The 22162-nt window shown below is 45.0% G+C and overlaps 1 protein-coding gene across 1 annotated transcript in view; it reads left to right on the top strand.

Moving 5' to 3' along the window:
• The window catches only part of TNFRSF1B (TNF receptor superfamily member 1B), a 42501-nt gene that overhangs the window by 12762 nt on the left and 7577 nt on the right, over positions 1-22162 (top strand). The window contains exons 2-7 of the mRNA XM_077837443.1: positions 6977-7079; positions 13370-13498; positions 16463-16615; positions 20261-20354; positions 20455-20666; positions 21999-22076. Of these exons, the coding sequence (XP_077693569.1) occupies positions 6977-7079; positions 13370-13498; positions 16463-16615; positions 20261-20354; positions 20455-20666; positions 21999-22076 (769 nt within the window). The remainder of the gene's footprint in view (positions 1-6976; positions 7080-13369; positions 13499-16462; positions 16616-20260; positions 20355-20454; positions 20667-21998; positions 22077-22162) is intronic.

The raw sequence follows: 22162 nt of genomic DNA, 5'->3' as shown, positions 1-22162 counted from the left end.
AGGAGGGGGTGATGCTTGTGGGGGGGGGTGGGCTGCGGCCGGGGGCCATCAAGACCAGCTGCCGGGGTCCCCCAGAGCCGCCCACCCGCTGTTGCTCCCGCCGCCCTTAGGACCGCTGCTCAGGTGGTCCCAGAGCCAGCTCAGGTGGTCCCAGAGCCAGTGGCTGCTCTGGTGGTCCCTAGGGCCCGCTACCCGGGGCCACCCAAGCAGCTGCCACGGGGCTGATGGAGCAGTTCCACAACCAGCTGCACTAGCTGGTGCAGAAGTCATGGAAAGTCACAGAACCTGTGACTTCCGAGATAGACATGGAGCCCTAATCATTAGTATTAGAAACTTTTTTTTTTTTTTTTTAAGTGAATGCTTACATTTGACAGAAAGGGAGGACTCGGCCCCACCTTCACTTGACAGGGAAAGTTCTTCCAGTGGCTCGCGTATTCCTACTTAGGGATATTGCACTGTCTAATGGTGCTGAACTGTCTCCAAGCAGCGTCTTGAGGATGGGGCTATATAAGGGGGGGGGCGCAGTGCCCTCTACCACTTCAGTTCCTTCCAGCTGCAGTGCCAGATGGAAGAGAACCACTCCAGTCTGTTCGGATCCGGGGCTTTCTCCATTCCTGGGGCTTGTCTATGTGCGTGTGTGTGTGTGTGAATGCGAAGCTCGTTGCGTTGCATCTGGTAAAGCGCTGTAGGTGAGTGGCACCGATAGTGTGCACGTGGAACTCCTGTTTCTCAGTTTGTGTCATGTGTATGCGCAGTGGTGGCTTGCTGTGAACCAAAGGGGTTGCCTTCTCGGTGTGATCCTTAGCTTCACTGCACCACACTGGACCTCCTGGGATGCTATGAATTGTGGGAAGCCAGGGGGCTTCGGATTTTTGAGAAATCCCAGGCCTCTGCCCTCCTGTGCCGGCTAGCGCCATTTTTGAATTGCTGTCGGCCAGCGTGGGCCCAGCAATGCTCTGCTCCGCTGTGGTGGCAGCTGTGATCACACAGAGTCTCTTTGGGGTGTATTTCAGCGCTCAGAGCTGGACAGATTTGGCTTTGGAGACCACCTGTCGCATTGCCAAACAAATGATGTGGCCGTAGCAGCAGGAGACTGAGCAGTGGTGGAAGCAGGATGGGAGCGTGGAGAAAGAGAGCAATGGGGGAAGCAGTTGGTACTAGAGGACCGATTCCTGGATCAGTTACAGACCATACAGCGCTATTTCTGGGCCCAGGAGACCAGCGTGGATTGGTGCGAAGGGACTGTTCTCCGGGCCTAGGATGACCGGCACTGGCGAGAGAATTTCAGGATGGGATTTTTTAACTTTTTTTCTGACTGCAGAGTTGCAGAGCCAGTATGCCAATCTGTGCTCCCCCATACCTGGGTCACCATTGTCATCTGGAAGCTAGCTACTCCGGAGTGCCACCAGTATGTGGCCAACCAATTTGGTGTGGGGAGATCGACTGTTGGGGCCACTGTCATACAGGTGTGTCATGCCTTGGAAAAGATACTGTTGCACCAGGTTATAAAGCTGGGTAATGCTTGGAAAATTATTGAGGTTTTGACCACTGGGGTGCCCAAACTATATTAGGCGCATGGGTTCCCTCAGTTGCCCCCTGTACTAGGGCATAGAAAGGGGCATTTCCGCAATGGTGTTCCTAGGACTGGCTGACTGCCGTGGCAGGTTTACAGACATAAATGTAGGGTGGCCAGGAAGGGGCTGTGGTGATACAGCTGAGCTCTGAGAGATCCTATTTCAGGGGCGGCCAACCTGAGCCTGAGAAGGAGCCAGAATTTACCAATGTACATTGCCAAAGAGCCACAGTAATACATCAGCAACCCCCCATCCGCTCCCCCCAGCACCTCCCGCCCACCGGCAGCCTCGCCGATCAGCGCCTCCCTCCCCGCCCCTCCAGCCCTGACGTCCAGTGGTCAAAACCTCAATAACCAGCCCTGACGTCCAGTGGTCAAAACAGCTGTTTCGGGGCATGCAAGAGGCTCAGAGGGGGAGAGGGAGGAGCGAGGGCATAGCAGGTTCAGGGGAAGGGGTGGAGTGGGGACAAAGCCAGGGGGTGAGCAGTGAGCAGCCCCTGGCACACTGGAAAGTTGGCACCTGTAGCTCCAGCCCTGACGTCGGTGCCTGTACAAAGAGCCGCATGTTTACTTCTGAAGAGCCGCGTGTGGCTCCGGAGACTCAGGTTGGCCACCCCCTCTTTGCATTAGTGGAGAAAGGATGTTTACCCTCAGGAACCCTAAGGACACTAATGGTGGTGAGGTTTCTTTGGTTATTCCCTGACTTATCCCCTGGTTAACGACACCATTCATTGGCCTCGTGGACAAAAGGAAGGAATTTGCAGAATGGAAGTGGAGAGCACAGTTGGCCAGTGGAAAGGGCGAGGGTGCTATTTGTGGAATAGGTTAAAAAGCTGCTGAAAAAAACTGGCACTGCTCATTTATAGCAGTAGGTTGCATTCTGCGCGATATTTGTTGGACGAAGGGAGAAACCCTGCAAGATGAGTGGGAGTCCGAGGTGCAGACATTTGCTTGGCACTTTAAGCAGCCACTGAAAATAGAAAATGGAAACACCCAGGGGATGTTGTTAGGGATGCCTGTCGTTCTCAAGTCTCATGCCTGAAAATGTTTCAGCGTGGCAGCCGTGTTAGTCTGTATCAGCAAAAAGAACGAGGAGGACTGGTGGTACCTCAGAGACTTACACATTTATTTGAGCATAAGCTTTCGTGGGCTAAACCCCACTTCATCGGATGCATGCAGTGGAAAATACAGTAGAAAGAGATAGACACACAGAGAACATGAAACAATGGGTGTTGCCATACCACTATAACAAGAGTGATCAGTTAAGGTGAGCTATTATCAGCAGGAGAAAAAAAAACCTTTTTGTACTGATAATCAGGGTGGCCCATTTCCAACAGTTGACAAGAACAGTGGGGAAGGGGGGAATAAACATGGGGAAATAGTTTTACTTCGTGTAATGACCCATCCATTCCCAGCCTTTATTCAAGCCTAATTTAATGGTGTCCAGGCACAGGCAGGGTCCAATACAGCCATGACAGGATACCATCTTGTTGCCCGGACAAATTTCCTGTTTCTTCTCCTGGCTTAAATAGCGTGGTTGGACCAATTGGTGGAGCCGGGCGATCCTCCAATCCGCTCCCGTGGGTGGTGCCTTGGCTGGGGTTACAGTCCTAGTAGTTTCTCAGCCCACCAGATTTTAGTAGGCTTTGGGTGTTGGCCAGGGTGCAGCGGCTATCTTGAGACTCCTAAGCCTGGGTTCAAGACCAGGGATGTTGCGTAGTGGACATCTGCTTGGCAGTGTCTACAAACAGGTTTTTATGCTGGTGGCAGGCCACAAGAGCTTACTACACTGATTACTTCTTCCCAGATGGCAATGAGCTCCAGGATCTTAATATGGCTCCAAGCAGCAGGCCCAGGTGTGTTGTGGGAGTTGTGGAGTAGAATTGCTGTAGTATCACAAGAATACTGATACACTTGAATCCAGGAGCAAATGGGCAAAATCTGGCTCCGTGCCAGCTTTTAAATGAGGGAGGGTTTGTCCTGGGAACTTGACACCAGAGCAGGGGAGGGCACAGGATGTAAGCAGGTGAATAATGGTCGACTGAAAAGCCATGTGGGATAGCTATTGGAGGCACGCAGTGATGCCAGCTGTTGCTTGCACACGAACAACAGTGCAAACGAATTCAGTTCTCCACAAACGTAGTCCACTTTGCAAGAGGACTCCAGATTTCAGGTTAAGTGCGGAGTTAATGCACTGCGATGCGTTGCATCATGGGTAGGGCTCGTGTTTTAGAAGCGGATTAACTCTATTTGTATGGTTCAAAACCCCCATGTAGACAAGCCCTTAGTGTCTTGATATTGTTTAGTGTAGTTACAGTTGAGCGATCCGTACAGGTAGTTAAGTGAGGTAGTTAGCTCGGTTCCATGTTATGGTGGCACTGAAGAAAAGGAAGTAGTCAGGATTCAAGAGATGTGCTTTCTGTATGTTAAGTGCCTTCCGGATGTTCTGTCCGCTGGACTTTTGCGCCCAGAGCTCCCGAGGAGAGGCAGAATGGATTGCTGGTGCTTTTCCTTAAGAGGCCCTTGAGGCTAAATCTACCCAGTTCTGGGCACAGGCTGGATCCAAGGTCCAAGAAGTCAGTCTTGCTGGTGATTGCCACCGGCTGAGTGGATTTTCCGAGCCGTATTCTCAAACACTGCTAAAAATAAGGGCAAAACATTTCTACCAGCTAGAAGAAAAACAGTGGGGTTCCCTTTAAATGAAAGTGGGAAGTGGATATCTCTGTCAGACCCTGAAGAGGAGACACAATGGAATGTGAACGCTGTTTTTTGGCAAGGAGGAAGGATATTCTCGTTGCCGGTCTTCAAACAGCTTGTTCCTGCTTTGATTTCTCTTTTTATCCATATTTTAAGGCACGTCTCCAAGTTTATATACATCTTACAATAACAATTGTGTTAATGAGGTTTCTGAGTCTGATGGAGAGGTCTTTTTTACTCTTCACTGAATTAATGATTAAGTGCTTTCTGATCTGTGCCCTGTTAATGAATCAGGAAACTCCTAACGCTTTTGCTGCCCAATGAAAAGCTTTCCTTTATTATTATTTTTAAAGGCACAGTGAACTTTTTGTGGTTGCTTTGAGAATAAAGGCCAGATTTTCAGACATTTGTCCTTTGAAGTAACTGACCTATGCCAATTTATGCCAGCTGAAGATCTGGTCCAGAGTGTTTTGTGATTGTTCTGTATTCATCTGACCTGCCATATAGGCTTTAAAAAAGAAAGAGACTCACAGCCAGCCGCTTTCCGTTAAAAGAGGCATCAGTGTTGTAAGAGGCATCATTTCTGAATTTTATTTTGATCAGGTTTTAAACCAAGAGATTTCTGAAGTCCGCAATGGTATCAGAAAGTACTGACAATGATAAAACCAGTTCCTGCTTTCATCTGGCAGCATGGGTTTGATGGCACCGGTTCTTTGCCAGGAGGGACAGAGTCTCTTGCCTGCACTGGTGTTGCTTGGATGTAATTAAGGGCTGCAGAGGAGTGAATGAGACCCTAAATTCCTATGTCTGTTGAAATCGATGGAAAGATTCCTATCCATTTCAGTGGTGCTGGAACAGGCCCACAGTTAATTCTGTTGACGATGTACGGGCGAGAACATAATCCGTCTCCCTCTCCCCCAGCAGTGATGGCTCACAAAGCCTGATAGGAGTAAAAAGTTGTAAAATCGTACCTTTGTTTTAAAAAAAAAATAAACGAAGTTGGGGGATATGACTCTGAATGCACACAGGGAGCAGAACTGCGGAGTAAGAAGGTACCGTCGTCACATAATTCGCTTTTAAACACTAGAACCACGTGTCAGGTGGTGCTTAGGGCCTGCTGCTTGGGGCTGGATTTTATTCCCTGAACTGCAATTAAGGTCATTTGGATCACAGCTGATTTTGATGGACTGCAGGTTTTTGACCAGGAGTGTTGATGATCAGATGGTTTGTCGTGCTATGAAATTACAAGGGAAAAATTGCAGAGCAGTGGGTTACAAGCTACACAATTTATTTTTGTGTGTAGTGATTTGTCACTAGAAAGTGAACGGTCCACAAACTGCAGGTCTAGTTAAATGCAAAGTCGTCATGAAAATGAAGGAAGAAGGCCCAGTTCCTTCCATCTATAAATGTACTGTGGTTTTGTTGAGTGTCCCTCACCAGTCTGATGATGAAAATGTTAGAACTGTAACATGCAAAACACGTTCTCCTTTTGATTACGCAGCATTGCCAATGCTTACGATTTTTATTGCCAGTCATGTGATTTTTGTTGAAATCCCAGGTACTGGACTCAAGAGACTGCGTGTGAATCTCAGATCTCATTTTTTAAAGAATTACATTTCTAGCCTTCTTGGATATGAAGGTAGTTAGATAATATGAAGCAAGTGCAGCTTAAAGGCTTAGAAATCAGAAGGCAATTGAAAAGAACTCCCAAAATATATTTTGTAAAAAATCTCTTGATTTGTATTTTATGATGTTTTGGGTGTCTGATTCCTGATATTTGAATGCTTGCAATTGGTAATACTGATTGTTAAACAGAAGAGATGCGGTCAAACTGTAAAGTTTGGAACTGGATTCAGATCAAATCTCAAACTTTCCCAGTGTTTGTGGTTGTTTTATATTTTTGTTTCCGGTTTGAGGCATTACAGAGATAGTCCTGACTTGTGATGTTTGGATTACCCAAATCTGAACTTTCCCAACATCTAGGATGGGAGGTGTGGATGTTTGCAAGCCTTTTGCCATAACATGGAGGGCGAAAACATTGATGTTAATTGGGTCAGGATTTGACCAGGAAATTTCAGTGGCATTTGGAGCCTCTTTTGCAAAGGTTTTGAGGTTTAGTGGGGGGAAAAAATCTCTCTCTTTTACAAATAGCCTCTACTGTAATATTACTTTTTAGCAACCCATAAGAGAAAGCAAGTTGTTATTAATATACACAAGGGCAAGGGATAATGAGGATACAGAGATAAGATACGTAAACATGCCTGAAATGACTGGATTTAACTTCTGTTCAAGAACTACAACATGCATCTGCTAAAACATAGGACAAGTTTCTGCCCTGGCTGCAACTCAGTGGGGTGTAAGTCAGGGCAAACTTTGGCCCATGCTACTCCACAGACAGAGATGGCCTCAGCTTCCTCTCTTTACTGGGTCATGCATACAACAGCAGATTGAAAAGAAAGCTGGCTGCAAAGATGTTGATTCTCTAGGACTATCTCTTCAATTTCTACTTTATTATTTATTTGTTTTGAGCTTCCAGCTAGAAGCCCCAGTTAGGGGTCTGTACACACATACAATGAAATGACATTCCCTGTCTCAAACAGCTATTAAATAAAGGAAAAATAAAAGGTTAAAAAACCCAAAACACACCAGCAACATTAAGGGTCATAATATGCTTGCCTCTGACAACTTTCCCTTTCTTTTTCCTAGGGCTCTTCGTTGACTTATGCGCAGAAGATCGCGGCGTGCAAAGACCCACACGCTGAATACTTTGAAGAAAACATTAATAAATGTTGTAGCAAATGCCCTCCAGGTAATGGATTTAGTTTATTTATGACTGTTACGGTGCAAGGCTAAATCCATCTGGTTTCTGAATAAATGTGGTGCGCCTGCATTATTGAGAGAGCCAGAGGAGCCGCCGATTTTTGAGGCTTTAATGTACTCCCAGCCATGAGACCGTGTATTGTTGATCCTGGGACCGTAAGAAAGGTTTACCGCAGGGCCTGGAGCCAGTTGCCTGAATTACTTCTGGCCAGGGCTTACCAAAGGGTGCTCCTGGTTGGCTGAACCTTTGAATGAGTCTGGCGCCAAAGTCTTATCTGGCAGGATTTGGATCCTGTGCCAGGCGCAGTGCGGCCGATTCATCTGTTTCGTGGTGAGGCTTTGGGGTTTCTTGGGAATTTGCTGGGTTCTTAAAAGTGAACAGATGCAGCTTTACCTGCCAATTTTTTGAGCATAATCTTTTTATTTTAAAATATTTGTAAAAATGCATTTCCATACCAGGAAAATAACATATAAAACTAATTTAAACCGCCAGCACCGAATCCTTGCCTCCAGTGTAACATTATTATCCAATGTCAGCCTGAGTACAGTAATAGCAAAACCACTGTTAATCCTGGTCTGGGGTACAATTTAGTATTTACACAATCTTATTAGGTACAATCTAGCTCTGGGTAGATTCAGTTATTCTGTAATTGTTCATTATGGAGTCAAGTGCCTTTTTCCTATGAAGCATCTGGTGCTGACTGCTTTCAAAGCCAGAATGCTAGTCCAGTGGTTCTCAAAGCCGGGCCGCTGCTTGTGCAGGGAAAGCCTCGGGCGCGCCGGGCCGGTTTGTTTACCTGCCGCGTCTGCAGGTTCGGCCGATCGCAGCTCCTACTGGCCGCGGTTCGCTGCTCCAAGCCAATGTGGGCTGCAGAAAGGGCGGCCAACACATCCCTCGGCCCGCGCTGCTTCCCGCAGCCCCCATTGGCCTGGAGCGGTGAACCGCGGCCAGCGGGAGCCGCGATTGGCCGAACCTGCAGACGCGGCAGGTAAAAAAACTGGCCTGGCTCGCCAGGGGCTGTCCCTGAACAAGCGGCTGCCCTAGTTTGAGAACCACTGTGCTAGACTACATGGACCACTGGTCTGATTTGCAATGGCATTTCCTATTGTTTCCAGTAATGCCTACTAACAAATGAGGCAAGTTACTAATGTCAGGCCAGGCCTACACCTATTCTCCAATGATATCTAGTAGTGACATCTTCTTGGTAAGTATTTATTGAGCACAGAAAGCTTTCTTTTGGTTGCAGGTGAAGACATTTTAGTTGCTGGTTGTTGTAATTACCCACCAAGTATTTGGATCCTATAGATATAAAGCCCAGAGAGAGCTCAGAACTTTGGCGGGTACATTGTCATCAAGGAGACAAGCCATCAGAGTTGTTATTACTCCCCTGGCATTTACCTCACAACTTGCTGAGCAAATGCTCTTTGTCTCTGTAAGTGCAAAGTTCCTGTCACAGAGATTTGGATGATTAAGCAGGAAACAAGCCTCTGCTGAAGCAGCCTGAGTGGCTCGAGTTGACCAAAAATGTCAAGACCGAACGTTTGGGTTTCCGGTGTTAGAAATGCAATGGAGGCAAATGTAATGATTCATAATTAAACCTTCACACTCGGGCAGTAATAGCGATCAAGCTTCAGTGCCACCCTCTCCCCTTTTATTATAATATTTCACAATAACAAGCCCAGGATTTGGACCTATGCAGAGGAAACTGAAAGTCTCTGTAGTCGATATTTGTGAAGTTGAACAGAAGGGTTTTTCATGTTGATGTATAAAAAAAGCCCAGCTTTTTAAAGGTCTTATAGTCACTTTTGCCACCCGCATTGCAAAGCCTAGGTGATTTAGGACCCCAGGCCACTTTTTTTTCCAAAAGGAATTGAGGCACTTAGGAGTCAAAATCCCATGAGTTGTCAATGAGATGTAGGTTCCTAAATCAGTAAGGTGTTACAACCCTGAGTGCAGTGGTGTCTCTAAATACCTTTTAAAAATCGGGGCTTAAATCATCAACAGGATGCATGGAGCTGAATTAGAAATTGTAGAGAAAATATATTTGAAAACCAAATATTTGGAAATCATTCCTGTGTTACTTAACTGCCAGGGCTTGACTTCATGGTTCCCTGTGTCTCCAGTACATGACTAATCCCTAAAATGGAGATTCTCAAAGGTGGGGCCACAACTAGCTATGAAGGCTTTCTTGGCAGGGCCTCATTGTTCCTCTCGTTGAGCAACCATGTCCTCCAGCGTGTTCCTGTATGTCGTGCTCCTATGCCAGATATGGATCGGCTACAGAGCTTCCTTGTGAGCGATACACACCAGATGTGTTCAGTGTCAAATCCTTCAGTCCTCTGCCTGTATGGCTGAGTTTAGCTGAAGTAAGGTACCCTAGAGCCTCGAACTGCCCAGTCAACCACACGCCTCATATGGAACCAGAAGTACACATTCAGGCAGCAGCAGAGAGAACAAAGCAAATACAGCAGGGTACAGCGTTAAACGTAAATTACTAAAAAAAAAAATAAAGGGAAAGCTTAAAACAGAAATTTGACACAGAAAGGAAACGTTCTGTGCTTGTTTCATTTTAATTAAGATGGTTAAAAGCAGCATTTTTCTTCTGCCTAAACAAGGAGGAGGCCTTGTGGCACCTTAGAGACTGACGCATTTATTTGGGCATAAGCTTTTGTGGGCTAAAGCCCACTTCATCGAGTGAAAAATGAAGTTTCAAAGCTGTATTAAATCAATGCTCAGTCTTACCACCTCCATTCCTGAAGTGCTGGTAATACTGAGAGTCTACTGTGTGTCACACACAGCGCCACCTAGTGGCTGACTGGTATAATGCAACTTAGCATTTCATTTCATCTCCCTTTAAGTTCTACATTCCTACCATTTTACAAAATTTACACTATCTTGCTGGTTTTGAAGTTCAATATGGAACAACTTGTTAAGTGTCTCTGAGTTGTTCTGGGTTTCTAATTACCTGTCCTGAACGCATGGCAACTTTGTCATCTGGCGATTCATTAGCTGCAATGACTGGCTGCGGTCTGTTCGGAGTCCTTGAGTCGTCTTGTTCTGCATTTGCCATCTGTAGAGTTGGCTCTGTTGATGGTTCTTTCTGAGGAACAGACTGTAGATGTCAACAGTTTCTGTTGAACTCTCCACTGTTGGACGGTCTTGATTACATGTGATCTGACCTGATTTTTTTTCTTTTCGACAGCTGGAGTTGTCCATTCCCCGTCCCCCCCCCCCCCGTCCTCCCAGTTTGACGGGAACGCGGTTGCCAGGTTCTAGACTTGGCAGCTCTCTGATGAGAGACATCTGTTATAAAAGGGTTTGCAAGCTCTCTTAGCCTTTTGTTTCCAATTTCACTACCTCTTCATGTCTGGCCACTTTGGAGATAGATTCTTTCCCAAAGTTGGAACAGTAGTTCTGAGCTGTCTTCCCATCAGGAGTTGTGCTGGACTATATGCAGTAGCAGCTCTTGGTGTTGATCTGTAGCTCAGAAAAGCAAGGAATGAATCTTCCCGCTGTAGGATTTTTTTGGCCATCTGTACAGCTCTCTCAGCCTCTCCATTTGCTTGTGGGTAATGTGGGCTGCTAGTAATATGATCAAAATCCTATTTTGTTTGGAATGACTTACATTCTGCTGCAGCGAATTGTGATCCGTTTCCCATGACGAGTTGTTCTGGACTACCAAAGTGAGCAAAAGTGCCCTTTAGTTTTCTCAACAGCACTGCAACATGTTATGTCTTTCAAGTACGTTATTTCTATTGGAAAAATAGTCCATGATGACCAGGTAATGATGTCCTCTGAATTCACATAAATCTGCAGCTAGTCTCTTCCAAGATCTCTCTGGTAGAGGTTGTGTTGTTAAAGGTTCTTTGTGCTGTGTTGGTGTGTGTGTTCTACAGTGTTCGCATGCACATACTTCTTTCTTTATCCTTGCTGATGCCCAACCACCGTACCATGTGGTTGGCTGGTTACAGTATTGAATCTAATTACCTGTCCTGAATCCGTAATGTCCTTCATGGATGAGGTTTAGGATTTCTCCTTTAGTATCGTTTAGAATTATGATGCAATTGCCTTTATTCATGTGTCCATTTGACTTGCTTAATAGTCTATGCACTGCAAAGTAGTCTCTCTTGTCATTTCCTTAGCGTCCTTTAGATACTTGGGCGAGCCAGCTCTAATGTAACTTAGAACTTCCTAAACTTGCAGGTCTGCCAAGGTTGGTTTTTGTAGCTGGTGTAGTCTCTTTTCTGATGCTGGTCTGTATGTGTCCATAGCTTCCATGTACGCTGTTACAACATCTTTAAACTCATGGGTAGTTGAGTGCAATGATGCATTCCATGACGAAGCGTTCTGCAACTACCAGATTTTTCTCCAGAACTTATTAGCAATTGGGTTAAATCTCATTAACCTTATCAAAAGACGTTAACATCTTAATGGTGCTTGATCCAGGACTTTTCCACTGGTGAGGGTTACAGCAGTTTGGATTTGTTTACACTGATGACGAACCATAATCCACACTGGTATCTGCAAAAGTTCTCACGTGTCCATACATTTCCCAGGCACTCTTTTTCAATCGGGGCATATTTTTTCTGCTTCTGTAAGCGTGCAAGAGTAAAATGCAACTGGCTTCCACTCAGAGCCATGTTGTTGCAGCAATACTGCACCTAGGCCATTGCTGCCTGCATTGACACTGACCCCCATAGTGGGTTTGTACTCTTCGTAGTACTTGAGAACTGGAGCTGTTGAGATCATTTCTCTTACCTTGTTGATGGCAATGTCTTGATTTTTTTTCCCCCCCTCCTCCTTCCGGTACCAAGATGCGTTGGACTTTAACAGTTCATTCAGTGGTTTTGTCACCATAGAAAGGTCTTGCAGGTTTTGACTAAGGTAATTTACCACCCCCGGTACATGTTTCTTTCTGGTATGTTCACAGGTGCATTCAGTTCTTGAATTGCTTGTACTTTCTCAGGGCTAGGACTGATTCCATCTTTGTTGTCTGTCCCAAAAACTCCATTTAGGGTAGGTGGAAAACATGTGTCCAGACTGACTTATTAGTCCGTAGGACTTTGTTGATGGTTTTGTTGTATTCTTCCATCGAAGAGCCGTACATTGAAATATCATCCATGAAAACTACAACTCCATTTGTGTTCATTAACAGTTCTGCCATCTTTCTTTGGAAAATGTCAGGTGCACTGGTAATCCCAAAAGGTCATCTTTTGAAAGCAAAATCTCCCAAAGGGTATGCTAAATGTAGTTGGTTTAGCACTTTCTCTGGCTAAAGGGATTTGCCAGAATCCTCTCAAGGCATCCAGCTTGGAGAATATTGTAGCTCCTTTCACTTTGGAGAGAGAGACATCCAGTGTTGAGAGGATATGTTCTCCTACAACTGCTCCATTAAGTCTTTTAAGTTCCACACAGATTTGTATTCTCACATTTTTCTTTATAACTGGTACCACTGGGGCACACCTTGCTGTTGGCTCAGAGATTGTCTCCATTATGCCAATCTGCTGCGTTCTCATTAACTCAGTTTCCACTTTATGAAGTAATGGGCTAGGAATCCTGCGAGGTGTATGTACACGCTGTATGGTTCAGCATTGTCTCTTACGGTTATTTGTACTGGATCTCCTTTCAGAAGTCCAGTGTCACCAAATATTCCATCAAGTTCTTCCACCTCTCTCACATGGATGCCATGCTACAGCTGAGAAGGCTGTTGGTCTGTGATCTTTTTGATCACACGCACTCTGAATGCAAAGCTTTTGTCTTGGCTTAAATTCTTTGCTAAATCAGTGCCTTCATATTTTTAAGGTGTTTTGAGATCCTTAAAAGGTACCAAATATTTGTGTTACACAGCATAGATCATCAAACTCTGCCCTGGAGTAAATGTTTGGAACTTCTACTTAAATCAATGGGACTTGAGTACATATATACCTGTGAATCTGTGGTAATTCTAAGATACTTATCAGCTTGGTATCCAAGTGCCATACAAAAATAAGTAGTATCGTAGGTCAGAATTTGGTACAATATATATTGCAATATTTAGGAACAAGAGGATGAGGAGTTGAGGTTGCTGTGGCATTTCTTCGCCCGTATCCTTTAATGTCTCAGTCTCACCATTATTTTAACATCTATGTTGTGGTTATCAAAACTTCATGTTTCCTTTAATCAACCAGCAAACAGGATGATGATGAAGGGAAATCGGTACCACAGCTATGAACGAAACTTACCAGATGCAATTCCTACTGAGTCATTCCAAGCAGACCTTTTCTTTGCTTGTTTTGTAGGTTACCATGTGCTTCAAAGCTGCAATCGCAGTTCTGACACCGAATGCGCGCCGTGCGAGAGAAACACGTATACAGCGCTCTGGAACAGAGCTCGGCGCTGCCTTGGCTGCTCACCCCGCTGCGAAACCGGTATGCCAGAGTCCTTGCCTGGGAGGCTTATCCCTTTGCCAGCTCTGTTTTGTTTTAGTGATGCTGCGAAGGAAAAGATAGATCTAAATTATGCTCCAGAGGTGAAACTTGCCTCTGTGTTGAGAGCCTACCCAGAGATGCCTGTGCACCTCTTTAAGTCTCACTTCAGCTCTGTTGTGAAGACAGCAGTGGTGCGTGGGCAGCTGCTCAGGGGTGAAGTTCATTCTAGATGAATACCACAATCCAGAAGGAATTTATTGCCTGGAAACAGTACTAGTGGTCTGCTCCTAGGTTTGGTTTGGTTTAACGTGCTTTTCTATCTTCTGAATAATATGGTGGGTTTTGTCTTTCTGTCACCTGGCTATATTCCCAGTGCAAATTTTCATTATACGACAGTTTAAATATAAATAGCATCCTAGAAATCAGCGAGGGAAAAGATTTCTAGGTCACTTATTTATCCCTGTCAGATTTTTTATTCTTAATAATTTGGCATCAGACTGAGATTCCTGGAGAATGAACTTCTCTGCTAGCCACAAAATTGGTACCACATGGTAGCAGCGTCACTTTCTCCTTACACTTCTCAGTCAATATTGCTAGAACCCTGACTTGAAGGGGCCGCCTGAGCAGGTGAGGGGATACTTCAGGTCCCATGGTCCATTAATTTCTTGGCCTCCAATAATTAGCACCAGCTGTGGGGGTGACTTGTGATGTTCTTGTATTGTTTTTGTTAGTTTCATTTGCTCTGTAGTTCAGGCACCAGAAGGATATTCACAGAATCATAGAATATCAGGGTTGGAAGGGACCTCAGGAGGTCATCTAGCCCAAACCCCTGCTCAAAGCAGGACCGATCCCCAACTAAATCATCCCAGCCAGGGCTTTGTCAAGCCTGACCTTAAAAATTTCTAGGGAATGAGATTCCACCACCTCCCTAGGTAACGCATTCCAGTGTTTCACCACCTTCCTAGCGAAAAAATTTTTCCTAATATCCAACCTAAATCTCCCCCACTGCAACTTGAGACCATTACTCCTTGTTCTGTCATCTGTTACCACTGAGAACAGTCTAGAGCCATCCTCTTTGGAACCCCCTTTCAGGTAGTTGAAAGCAGCTATCAAATCCCCCCTCATTCTTCTCTTCTGAAGACTAAACATCCCCAGTTCCCTCAGCCTCTCCTCATACGTCATGTGTTCCAGTCCCCTAATCATTTTTGTTGCCCTCCACTGGACTCTTTCCAATTTTTCCACATCCTCCTTGTAGTGTGGGGCCCAATATTGGCTCAATCCATCACAGGGTGCAGTGCGTAACACAACGTAATCGCTGGTGACTGTAGATTGGAACAACAGAGTCTGTTCTCCTATTGCATGTGACCCCTAGTAGGGGTAGTGGGGGAAAAAGTAATGTTCTCATTCACTTCCCTCACAATTAGGAGGGAGGGGAAGCATCCTAAAGAATAAAGGGCCTGGTGCAAAGCTTATGTCAATGGGAGTCATTGATGTCCGTGAGCTTTGGATTAAAGGGGGCAGACAAAACTGGCTAATTGCAGATGTCTGCAGTGTGATCTGAGATCAGGCTCACGTTCAGTCTAGATGGATTGTCCTGTGAGGCTCCAGGTCCCAGCATAGCTCTCAGATACCGTAGTGATGGGCAGGTAGCTAGAGACTGATGGGATGCAGTGCTGCTTCGCGATCCACTTGGATGCAGATGAAGCATTGTGTTTTGGGAGCTATAGTCTACATAGGCCTCATCTCCATAATAAAAAATGAGGGCATTTGCAATTTGCTTCATATTATGTGAATGAAATGCAGCCCTTGGGTCCCTGGCAAGTGGCCAGTATGATCCTTGGGCAAAATGTGGGCAGCCCCTGGCCTGAGCCGATGTCCATAGGACCAAAGCACGAGTGGTGCCCGCGGCTGTTTGCACATTACGCACAGCACGTACCACCGGTAGGGGCGACCAGGGGTCGGGCTGCTGGAAGTAGGATCATCGGAGCAGAGCCTCGAGGCCCCTCCTGAACAGCACTGTGACCCCCAGTGCCACAGGTTTCAAGGCCCCTCACTCAGTCCCCGCCTCCCCCCCACCTCCCAACTCCTGCCCCGGCTGCTCAATGGCAGTGCTGAGGAGAAGCAGCACTGCCCACTCAGGTTTGGCTCCACGGCCCCTCCATCGTGATCGGCGGGGCCAAAACCGAGTGAGTGGCATTGCCACCTGGTGCACAGGGGTTGCGGTGCTGATCAGGAAGGGCGGTGGGGCCGCCTGCCCGCTCCCAACCTGAGTGGGCCGTGGGGCAGCCGGCGCTTCTCCTCCTTGCCGCTGCTGGGAGGCCAGCTCCTACACCAGGGCTCCTCACTGCGGGCCTGCCCCGCCTCATCCCACTCCCAGCAACTGCCGAACCCTCAGGACTTGCTCAGTGCAACCTCAAGACCTGCTACAACTATGGGGAGCTGTGGTGAGGTCCCATGCAGGGGAGCCAGCCAGGAGAGGGGTGGTGGGGAGCCCTGATGAAGGATGGGGGGAAGGACATGAGGGGGTTCAGCCGTGTGTACAATGTGAAAAATGTCTGGGGGCTCCCATTCAAAGTACCATGTTAAATGGTATATTTTCCTCTCACTGTGAGGTATATTTTCAGCTATTCTGGGTCCTGTCCTCTCTTTGTATTGAAAACTGGGTAATCAGAGGCACAAGAGCTTAGGTTTATGGCTGCAGTTCAACTGTGGGAATCCAAATCTAAGTGCAAATTTTGGAAATGCAAATTGTGCCTGTACAAGAGAGGTCACTCTTCAGAAAATGTGTGCGCAAAGGCAAAACCCATTGCAAAACCTTTCCCTTTGAAGAGGAATCTAAGCCTGCTAGTCACCTGCTGCAAAATAATTGACCTTCACTTCCATTCTGTACTAACAGTAGTGAGGACTGTCGCTTTAATTCTTCCTTATGTCGTGACAACTTTCTTTCTTGTTTTTTGGAATTAGGATTAGTGCAGACTCAAGAATGCACAGGAACCCATGACAGAATCTGCAGCTGCTCAGCCAACACTTACTGTACTACAAAACAAAGTCACGGTCGCTGCCTGTTTTGTAAAGCACACAAGACGTGTAGAAAAGGCTATGGCGTTTCCAAACTAGGTAAATTAAGTTTGAGGTGAGCAGGTTCCATGTACAAAGAATTATGGGATGAAGTGTGAGTATTTTTGCGACTTGTCTGCCCATAAAAATAATGGCTGATCCACCCTGCACACTATACATTACAGAAATGTTTTCCTCTGATCTCCTAAATTACTTTCTTAGGTATTTCTAGGGCACCCAACATAACAGTATCTATGCACCAAATACAGCATAAAGAGTCACAATAGAGTTATCTGGGGGGTGGGGAAAGGATATATGGTCTCCTCTTTGCACAGTTGCGTGTTTCAGTAAAGCTCTCCTTATCTCTCTCCACTCTTTTTGCTTTATTATTTTGCTCTGTTTTGCGATTTGTTCCATATGTGTCACTCATAGAACCATAGAACTGGAAGGGACCTCGAGAGGTCATCTAGCCCAGTCCCCTGCACTCAAGGCAGGACTAAGTACTATCTAGACCATCTCTGACAGGTGTTCGTTTAACCTGCTCTTAAAAATCCCCAATGATGGAGATTCCACAACCTCCCTAGGCAGTTTATTCCAGTGCTTAACCACCCTGACAGCTAGGAAGTTTTTCCTAATGTCCATCCTAAACCTCCTTTGCTGCAATTTAAGCCCATTGCTTCTTGTCCTATCCTCAGAGGTTAAGAAAAACAATTTTTCTTCCTCTTCCTAGTAACAACCTTTTATCGTGTCCCCTCTCAGTCTTCTTTTCCAGACTAAACAAACCCAATATTTTCAATCTTCCCTCACAGGACATGTTTTCTAGACCTTTAATATTTTCATTGCTCTCCTCTGGACTTTTGCCAATTTGTCCACATCCTTCCTGAAATGTGGCGCCCAGAACTGGACACAATACTCCAGTTGAGGCCTAATCAGCACGGAATAGAGTGGAAGAATTACTTCTTGTGTCTTGCTTACAATACTCCTGCTAATACATCCCAGAATGATGTTTGCTTTTTTTGCAACAGCGTCACACTGTTGACTCATATTTAGCTTGTGGTCCACTATGACCCCCAGTTCCCTTTCCTCAGTACTCCTTCCTAGGCAGTCATTTCTCATTTTGTATGTGTGCAACTGATTGTTCCTTCCTAAGTGGAGTAGTTTGCATTTGTCCTTATTTAATTTCATCCTCTTTACTTCAGACCATTTCTCCAGTTTGTCCAGATCATTTTGAATTTTAATCGTCTCCTTCAAAGCATTTGCAACCCCTCCCAGCTTAATATTATCCACAGACTTTGTAAGTGTACTCTATATGCCATTCTCTAAGTCATTGATGAAGACATTGAACAGAACCGGACCCAGAACTGATCCCTGCGGGACCCCACTCGTTATGCCCTTTCAGCATGACTGTGAACCACTGATAACTACTCTCTGGGAACGGTTTTCCAAACCAGTTTGGCACCCACCTTATAGTAGCTCCATCTAGATTGCATTTCCCTAATTTGTTTATGAGAAGGTCATGCGAGACAGTATCAAAAGCTTTACTAAAGTCAAGATATACCACGTCTACCGCTTCCTCCCCCCCTTCCCCAAGGCTTGTTACCCAGTCAAAGAAAGCTATTAGGTTGGTTTGACCCGATTTGTTTTTGACAAATCCATGCTGACTGTTACTTATCACCTTCTTATCTTCTAGATGTTTGCAAATTGATTGCTTAATTATTTGTTCAATTATCTTTCCAGTTACAGAAGTTAAGCTGACGGGGCTGTAATTCCCAGGGTTGTTCTTATTTCCATTTTTATAGATGGGCACTATATTTGCCCTTTTCCAGTCTTCTGGAATCTCTTCTGTCTTCCATGACTTTTCAAAGATAATTGCTAATGGCTCAGATATATCTCCTCAGTCAGCTCCTTGAGTAATCTAGGATTTCATCAGGCCCTGGTGACTTGAAGACATCTAACTTGTCTAAGTAATTTTCAACTTGTTCTTTCCCTATTTTAGCCTTTTCTAATCCTACCTCATTTCCTACTGGTATTCACTATGTTACACATCCAGTTGCCACAAACCTTCTTTGTGGAAACCGAAACCTGTCCACATTTTCTGTTATCATAGTGTGCAGTGGGCCACCACGAGTGAATTTCACCCTGCTGTAGATGGTACTGCATTTTCCAAGGACCCTATGACAGTGTAGCTGTCTCAGGATGGCTTAAAAATCTCAGAACAGGTGGATTTATTTCTGCAGTCCTGTTTTCAGTGGGAGTTCTTCCTGAATAAGGGTGGAGTAAAAATGACAATATTGTCACCCATCAGTAAAATGCAGCCACATCTTGGGTGGAAGATGGCAGTCACAACAGTTGTTACCATGGTAATGTGCACTTTATAAATAAATGTATCTGCAAAGCAACCCTACCCTGTGGTTCAGGACAAAAGGTGACGAATACCTAACATGATAAAAAATTCAGGGGAAATTTTAGATGAGCAGACTGTAATTACTGAGGAGAAGTAATATGGCCAGGACTCTGGGGCTAACACACTTTATTTTGTCAAAGCTTCTGTGGGATCTTTAATGAACCCAACCTGAGAGATGGCACATCCAACAGCATAGAGCCCCTAAAACCATATTGGATATTTTATTTTTCTTTTAGGGTGAAGTTCATCGCTATGCAGAGGGCCAGCTTAAGGCCTATTAATTACTTAAGTCCTGTTTTGAATGATTAAGTGATATGTGAGCCTTGTGCTGTCTCTGCCCAGGGAAGAAATTTCATTCTTAATGATCGAAACATAAATGTTTCTAGAATGGAGACATTCATTATTTTTATATTCATTATTATATTCATTCATTATATTATTCATTCATTCATTATATTATATTCATTATTAATGAATATTCATTATTCATTATTCATTCATTATAGTGCCTTCGGTGTCTGCTGTGTATTGCTGCGGGCTGTATTGTTTTAAGTGGCCTTGAAGTGTGACTGTGGGATGTAGTATGACTCTTAAAGTGTACGTTCCCCAGCAGCTTTGTGTTGCAGAGCTTTCGTTTCATTCTGTAATCTTCCTTCCTCATGCCACGCAGTGGAAAAAGCTTGTTGTTATGATCCTGTCTCTACTTGCGAAATACGCGTTCTCTGTTTCGGTCATTCATGCTTGCTGAACGTTGTTCGGATTGCATCAAGGTTTAGACTGTATTTTAAATTTTGTGTCTACCTCAATTGGCCCCAGAATGGTGGTGAATGTACTGATGTGAAGAAAAAGCATCATACCCAGAGGCTGCTGGGGAAGGGGGACTAATTTTTTATGGCTGCCAAATGCTGCAGTCCTTACTCAAGTAAAACTCTGTTGACTGGGTTAGGAGTTTTGCCTGATTAAGGTTTGGCAAAGACTGCAGGGTTTGGCTTTTAATGCCGTGTTGTAACTGTTCCAGTTGATTCCAAGTAACCCTTTGAAAAATACCATAGCCCTCAAGGGCATAGAGATGACAGCCCAGTTAATCTTTCCTTCTGTATCAGGGATTCTGTCTTTTTTCTTTTTGTCCTTATCAAGAGCAGCATGTGGGATGCTTGGCTGGGAGGCTGTCAAAGCTTGCGCTTTTGTTTACTGTCTTCGTAACATTTCCAGGATCTGTATGACCAACTAGAACTTTATGATTCATTTGGCGTTTCTCAACAAGTGACTAACTGGCAACATTTGGAAATATATATTTAAAGGAACGGACGTTACGAATACAGACTGTTCCCCCTGCCCCCCCGGCACTTTTTCAGATGAAGACTCCTCAACTGCCTCCTGCAAACCACACAGAGTGTAAGTCACCGATTTGCCCTTTCTAATTTAACAAGACATCAGGCTGTAATTGTGTCCGGGGGGTGATTTTGTTTTTAAACCCTCCTCTTGTTTCTTGCAGCTGTCAGTCAGTGTCTGTTGAAGGAAGTAGCACAAGTGACACAGTCTGCAGTGATTCCGAGGTAGATGTTGCTGTCATAGCAACATCTCCTCCTCATGCCACCATGCCCAGCACTGGCCAGCTTACAGCAGAAAGCTCCGTTTTTGGAACCAAAGAAATAAAAACCAAAGCTGTCTATCAAGTCCCTTCTCCTGATGTCTCTCAGACCATTGGTGAGCTATTGATTAAGTTCACTTTTTTTTTTTCTGTTCAGGAAGTGAGGGGATGCATAGGTGTTTCTTTGCTGATCACTTATGAAATCATTTGCAAATGCAAACTCACAATGCTTGCATTCTATTGGGTGAGTTCAAAAAGCCTTGCTTAGACTGGTTTGTATCTCCCCCGCCCCTCCCCCCCCCCCCCAAAAAAAAAAAAAAATGTACCCAGCTCTAGTACATGGCAAATTTCCTCCGGGGCCCAGGGCCAGATTATGAGAGATTTCAGAGTAACAGCCGTGTTAGTCTGTATTCGCAAAAAGAAAAGGAGTACTTGTGGCACCTTAGAGACTAACCAATTTATTTGAGCATGAGCTTTCGTGAGCTACAGCTCACTTCATCGGATGCATACCGTGGAAACTGCAGCAGACATTATATACACACAGAGATCATGCAACAATACCTCCTCCCACCCCACTGTCCTGCTGGTAATAGTTTATCTAAAGTGATCATCATCATCAGAAAACCTGGATTTGTGCTGGAAATGGCCCAACTTGATGATCACTTTAGATAAGCTATTACCAGCAGGACAGTGGGGTGGGAGGAGGTATTGTTGCATGATCTCTGTGTGTATATAATGTCTGCTGCAGTTTCCACGGTATGCATCCGATGAAGTGAGCTGTAGCTCATGCTCAAATAAATTGGTTAGTCTCTAAGGTGCCACAAGTACTCCTTTTCTTATTATGAGAGATGCAGCCCAGGAGGAGCAAGTGCAAAGGTATAATGTCTAGAATCTGGGCTGCTATAGGGCCAAAATGGCCTCTGGCTCAACAAGCCTCCTGGGAGTCATTCTGATGTATGGCAGTCTTAGCCAGGCTGCCTCTGAGCAGCACAGCATCTCCATAGTATTGAACACTGTGGGGATGCTATCTCCTTCTCCTGGCATACCTTTTATGCTGAGGCCTGTGTGTGTATAAGGGGCAACATCGGGTTCCTTATGTCAGCCCTATGCTTCTCCTGCACCTGGGGAATTCTCCTCCTGGCCTAGTGTGGCTCTCTGATGGATGGTGTGTGGGCCAGAATCCATCCCTCCACGGTGTGTGGGCCAGAATCCATTCCATAGTTTTCAAAACTATGGGAAAGTCCAATTTAATGAGGTAAGTGAGATCAAAATAAGATCTTTTGTATCTATCAACCAAAACCAACGCTCACTGTTAAACTTAGATGCATAACTGATTTGTGTGATATTTAAATTTATAGCAAAGGAGAACAAAAAGAAATAAAAATCACCAGTTTTTACAGTACAGCTTAGTTCTGTCGGCCAAATGATTTCTCTTTTGTTTTCTGTAGGTATAATAGTAGGATTGACGTTTCTAGCACTCATCATATTTGCAGGGGTTGCCTGTTTCATTGTTTATAGAAAAAAAGGTAAGATTCATGGAGTGAAAATAACACATGAAATTAAATGAATAATAAACTTAGATATAGAAATGCTAGTCTCCTATCCACAATAT

This window comes from Eretmochelys imbricata, chromosome 18, assembly GCF_965152235.1.
Source record: "Eretmochelys imbricata isolate rEreImb1 chromosome 18, rEreImb1.hap1, whole genome shotgun sequence".
In the NCBI taxonomy this organism is placed as follows: Eukaryota; Metazoa; Chordata; order Testudines; family Cheloniidae; genus Eretmochelys; species Eretmochelys imbricata.
This window is presented reverse-complemented; position numbering and strand designations above follow the sequence as displayed.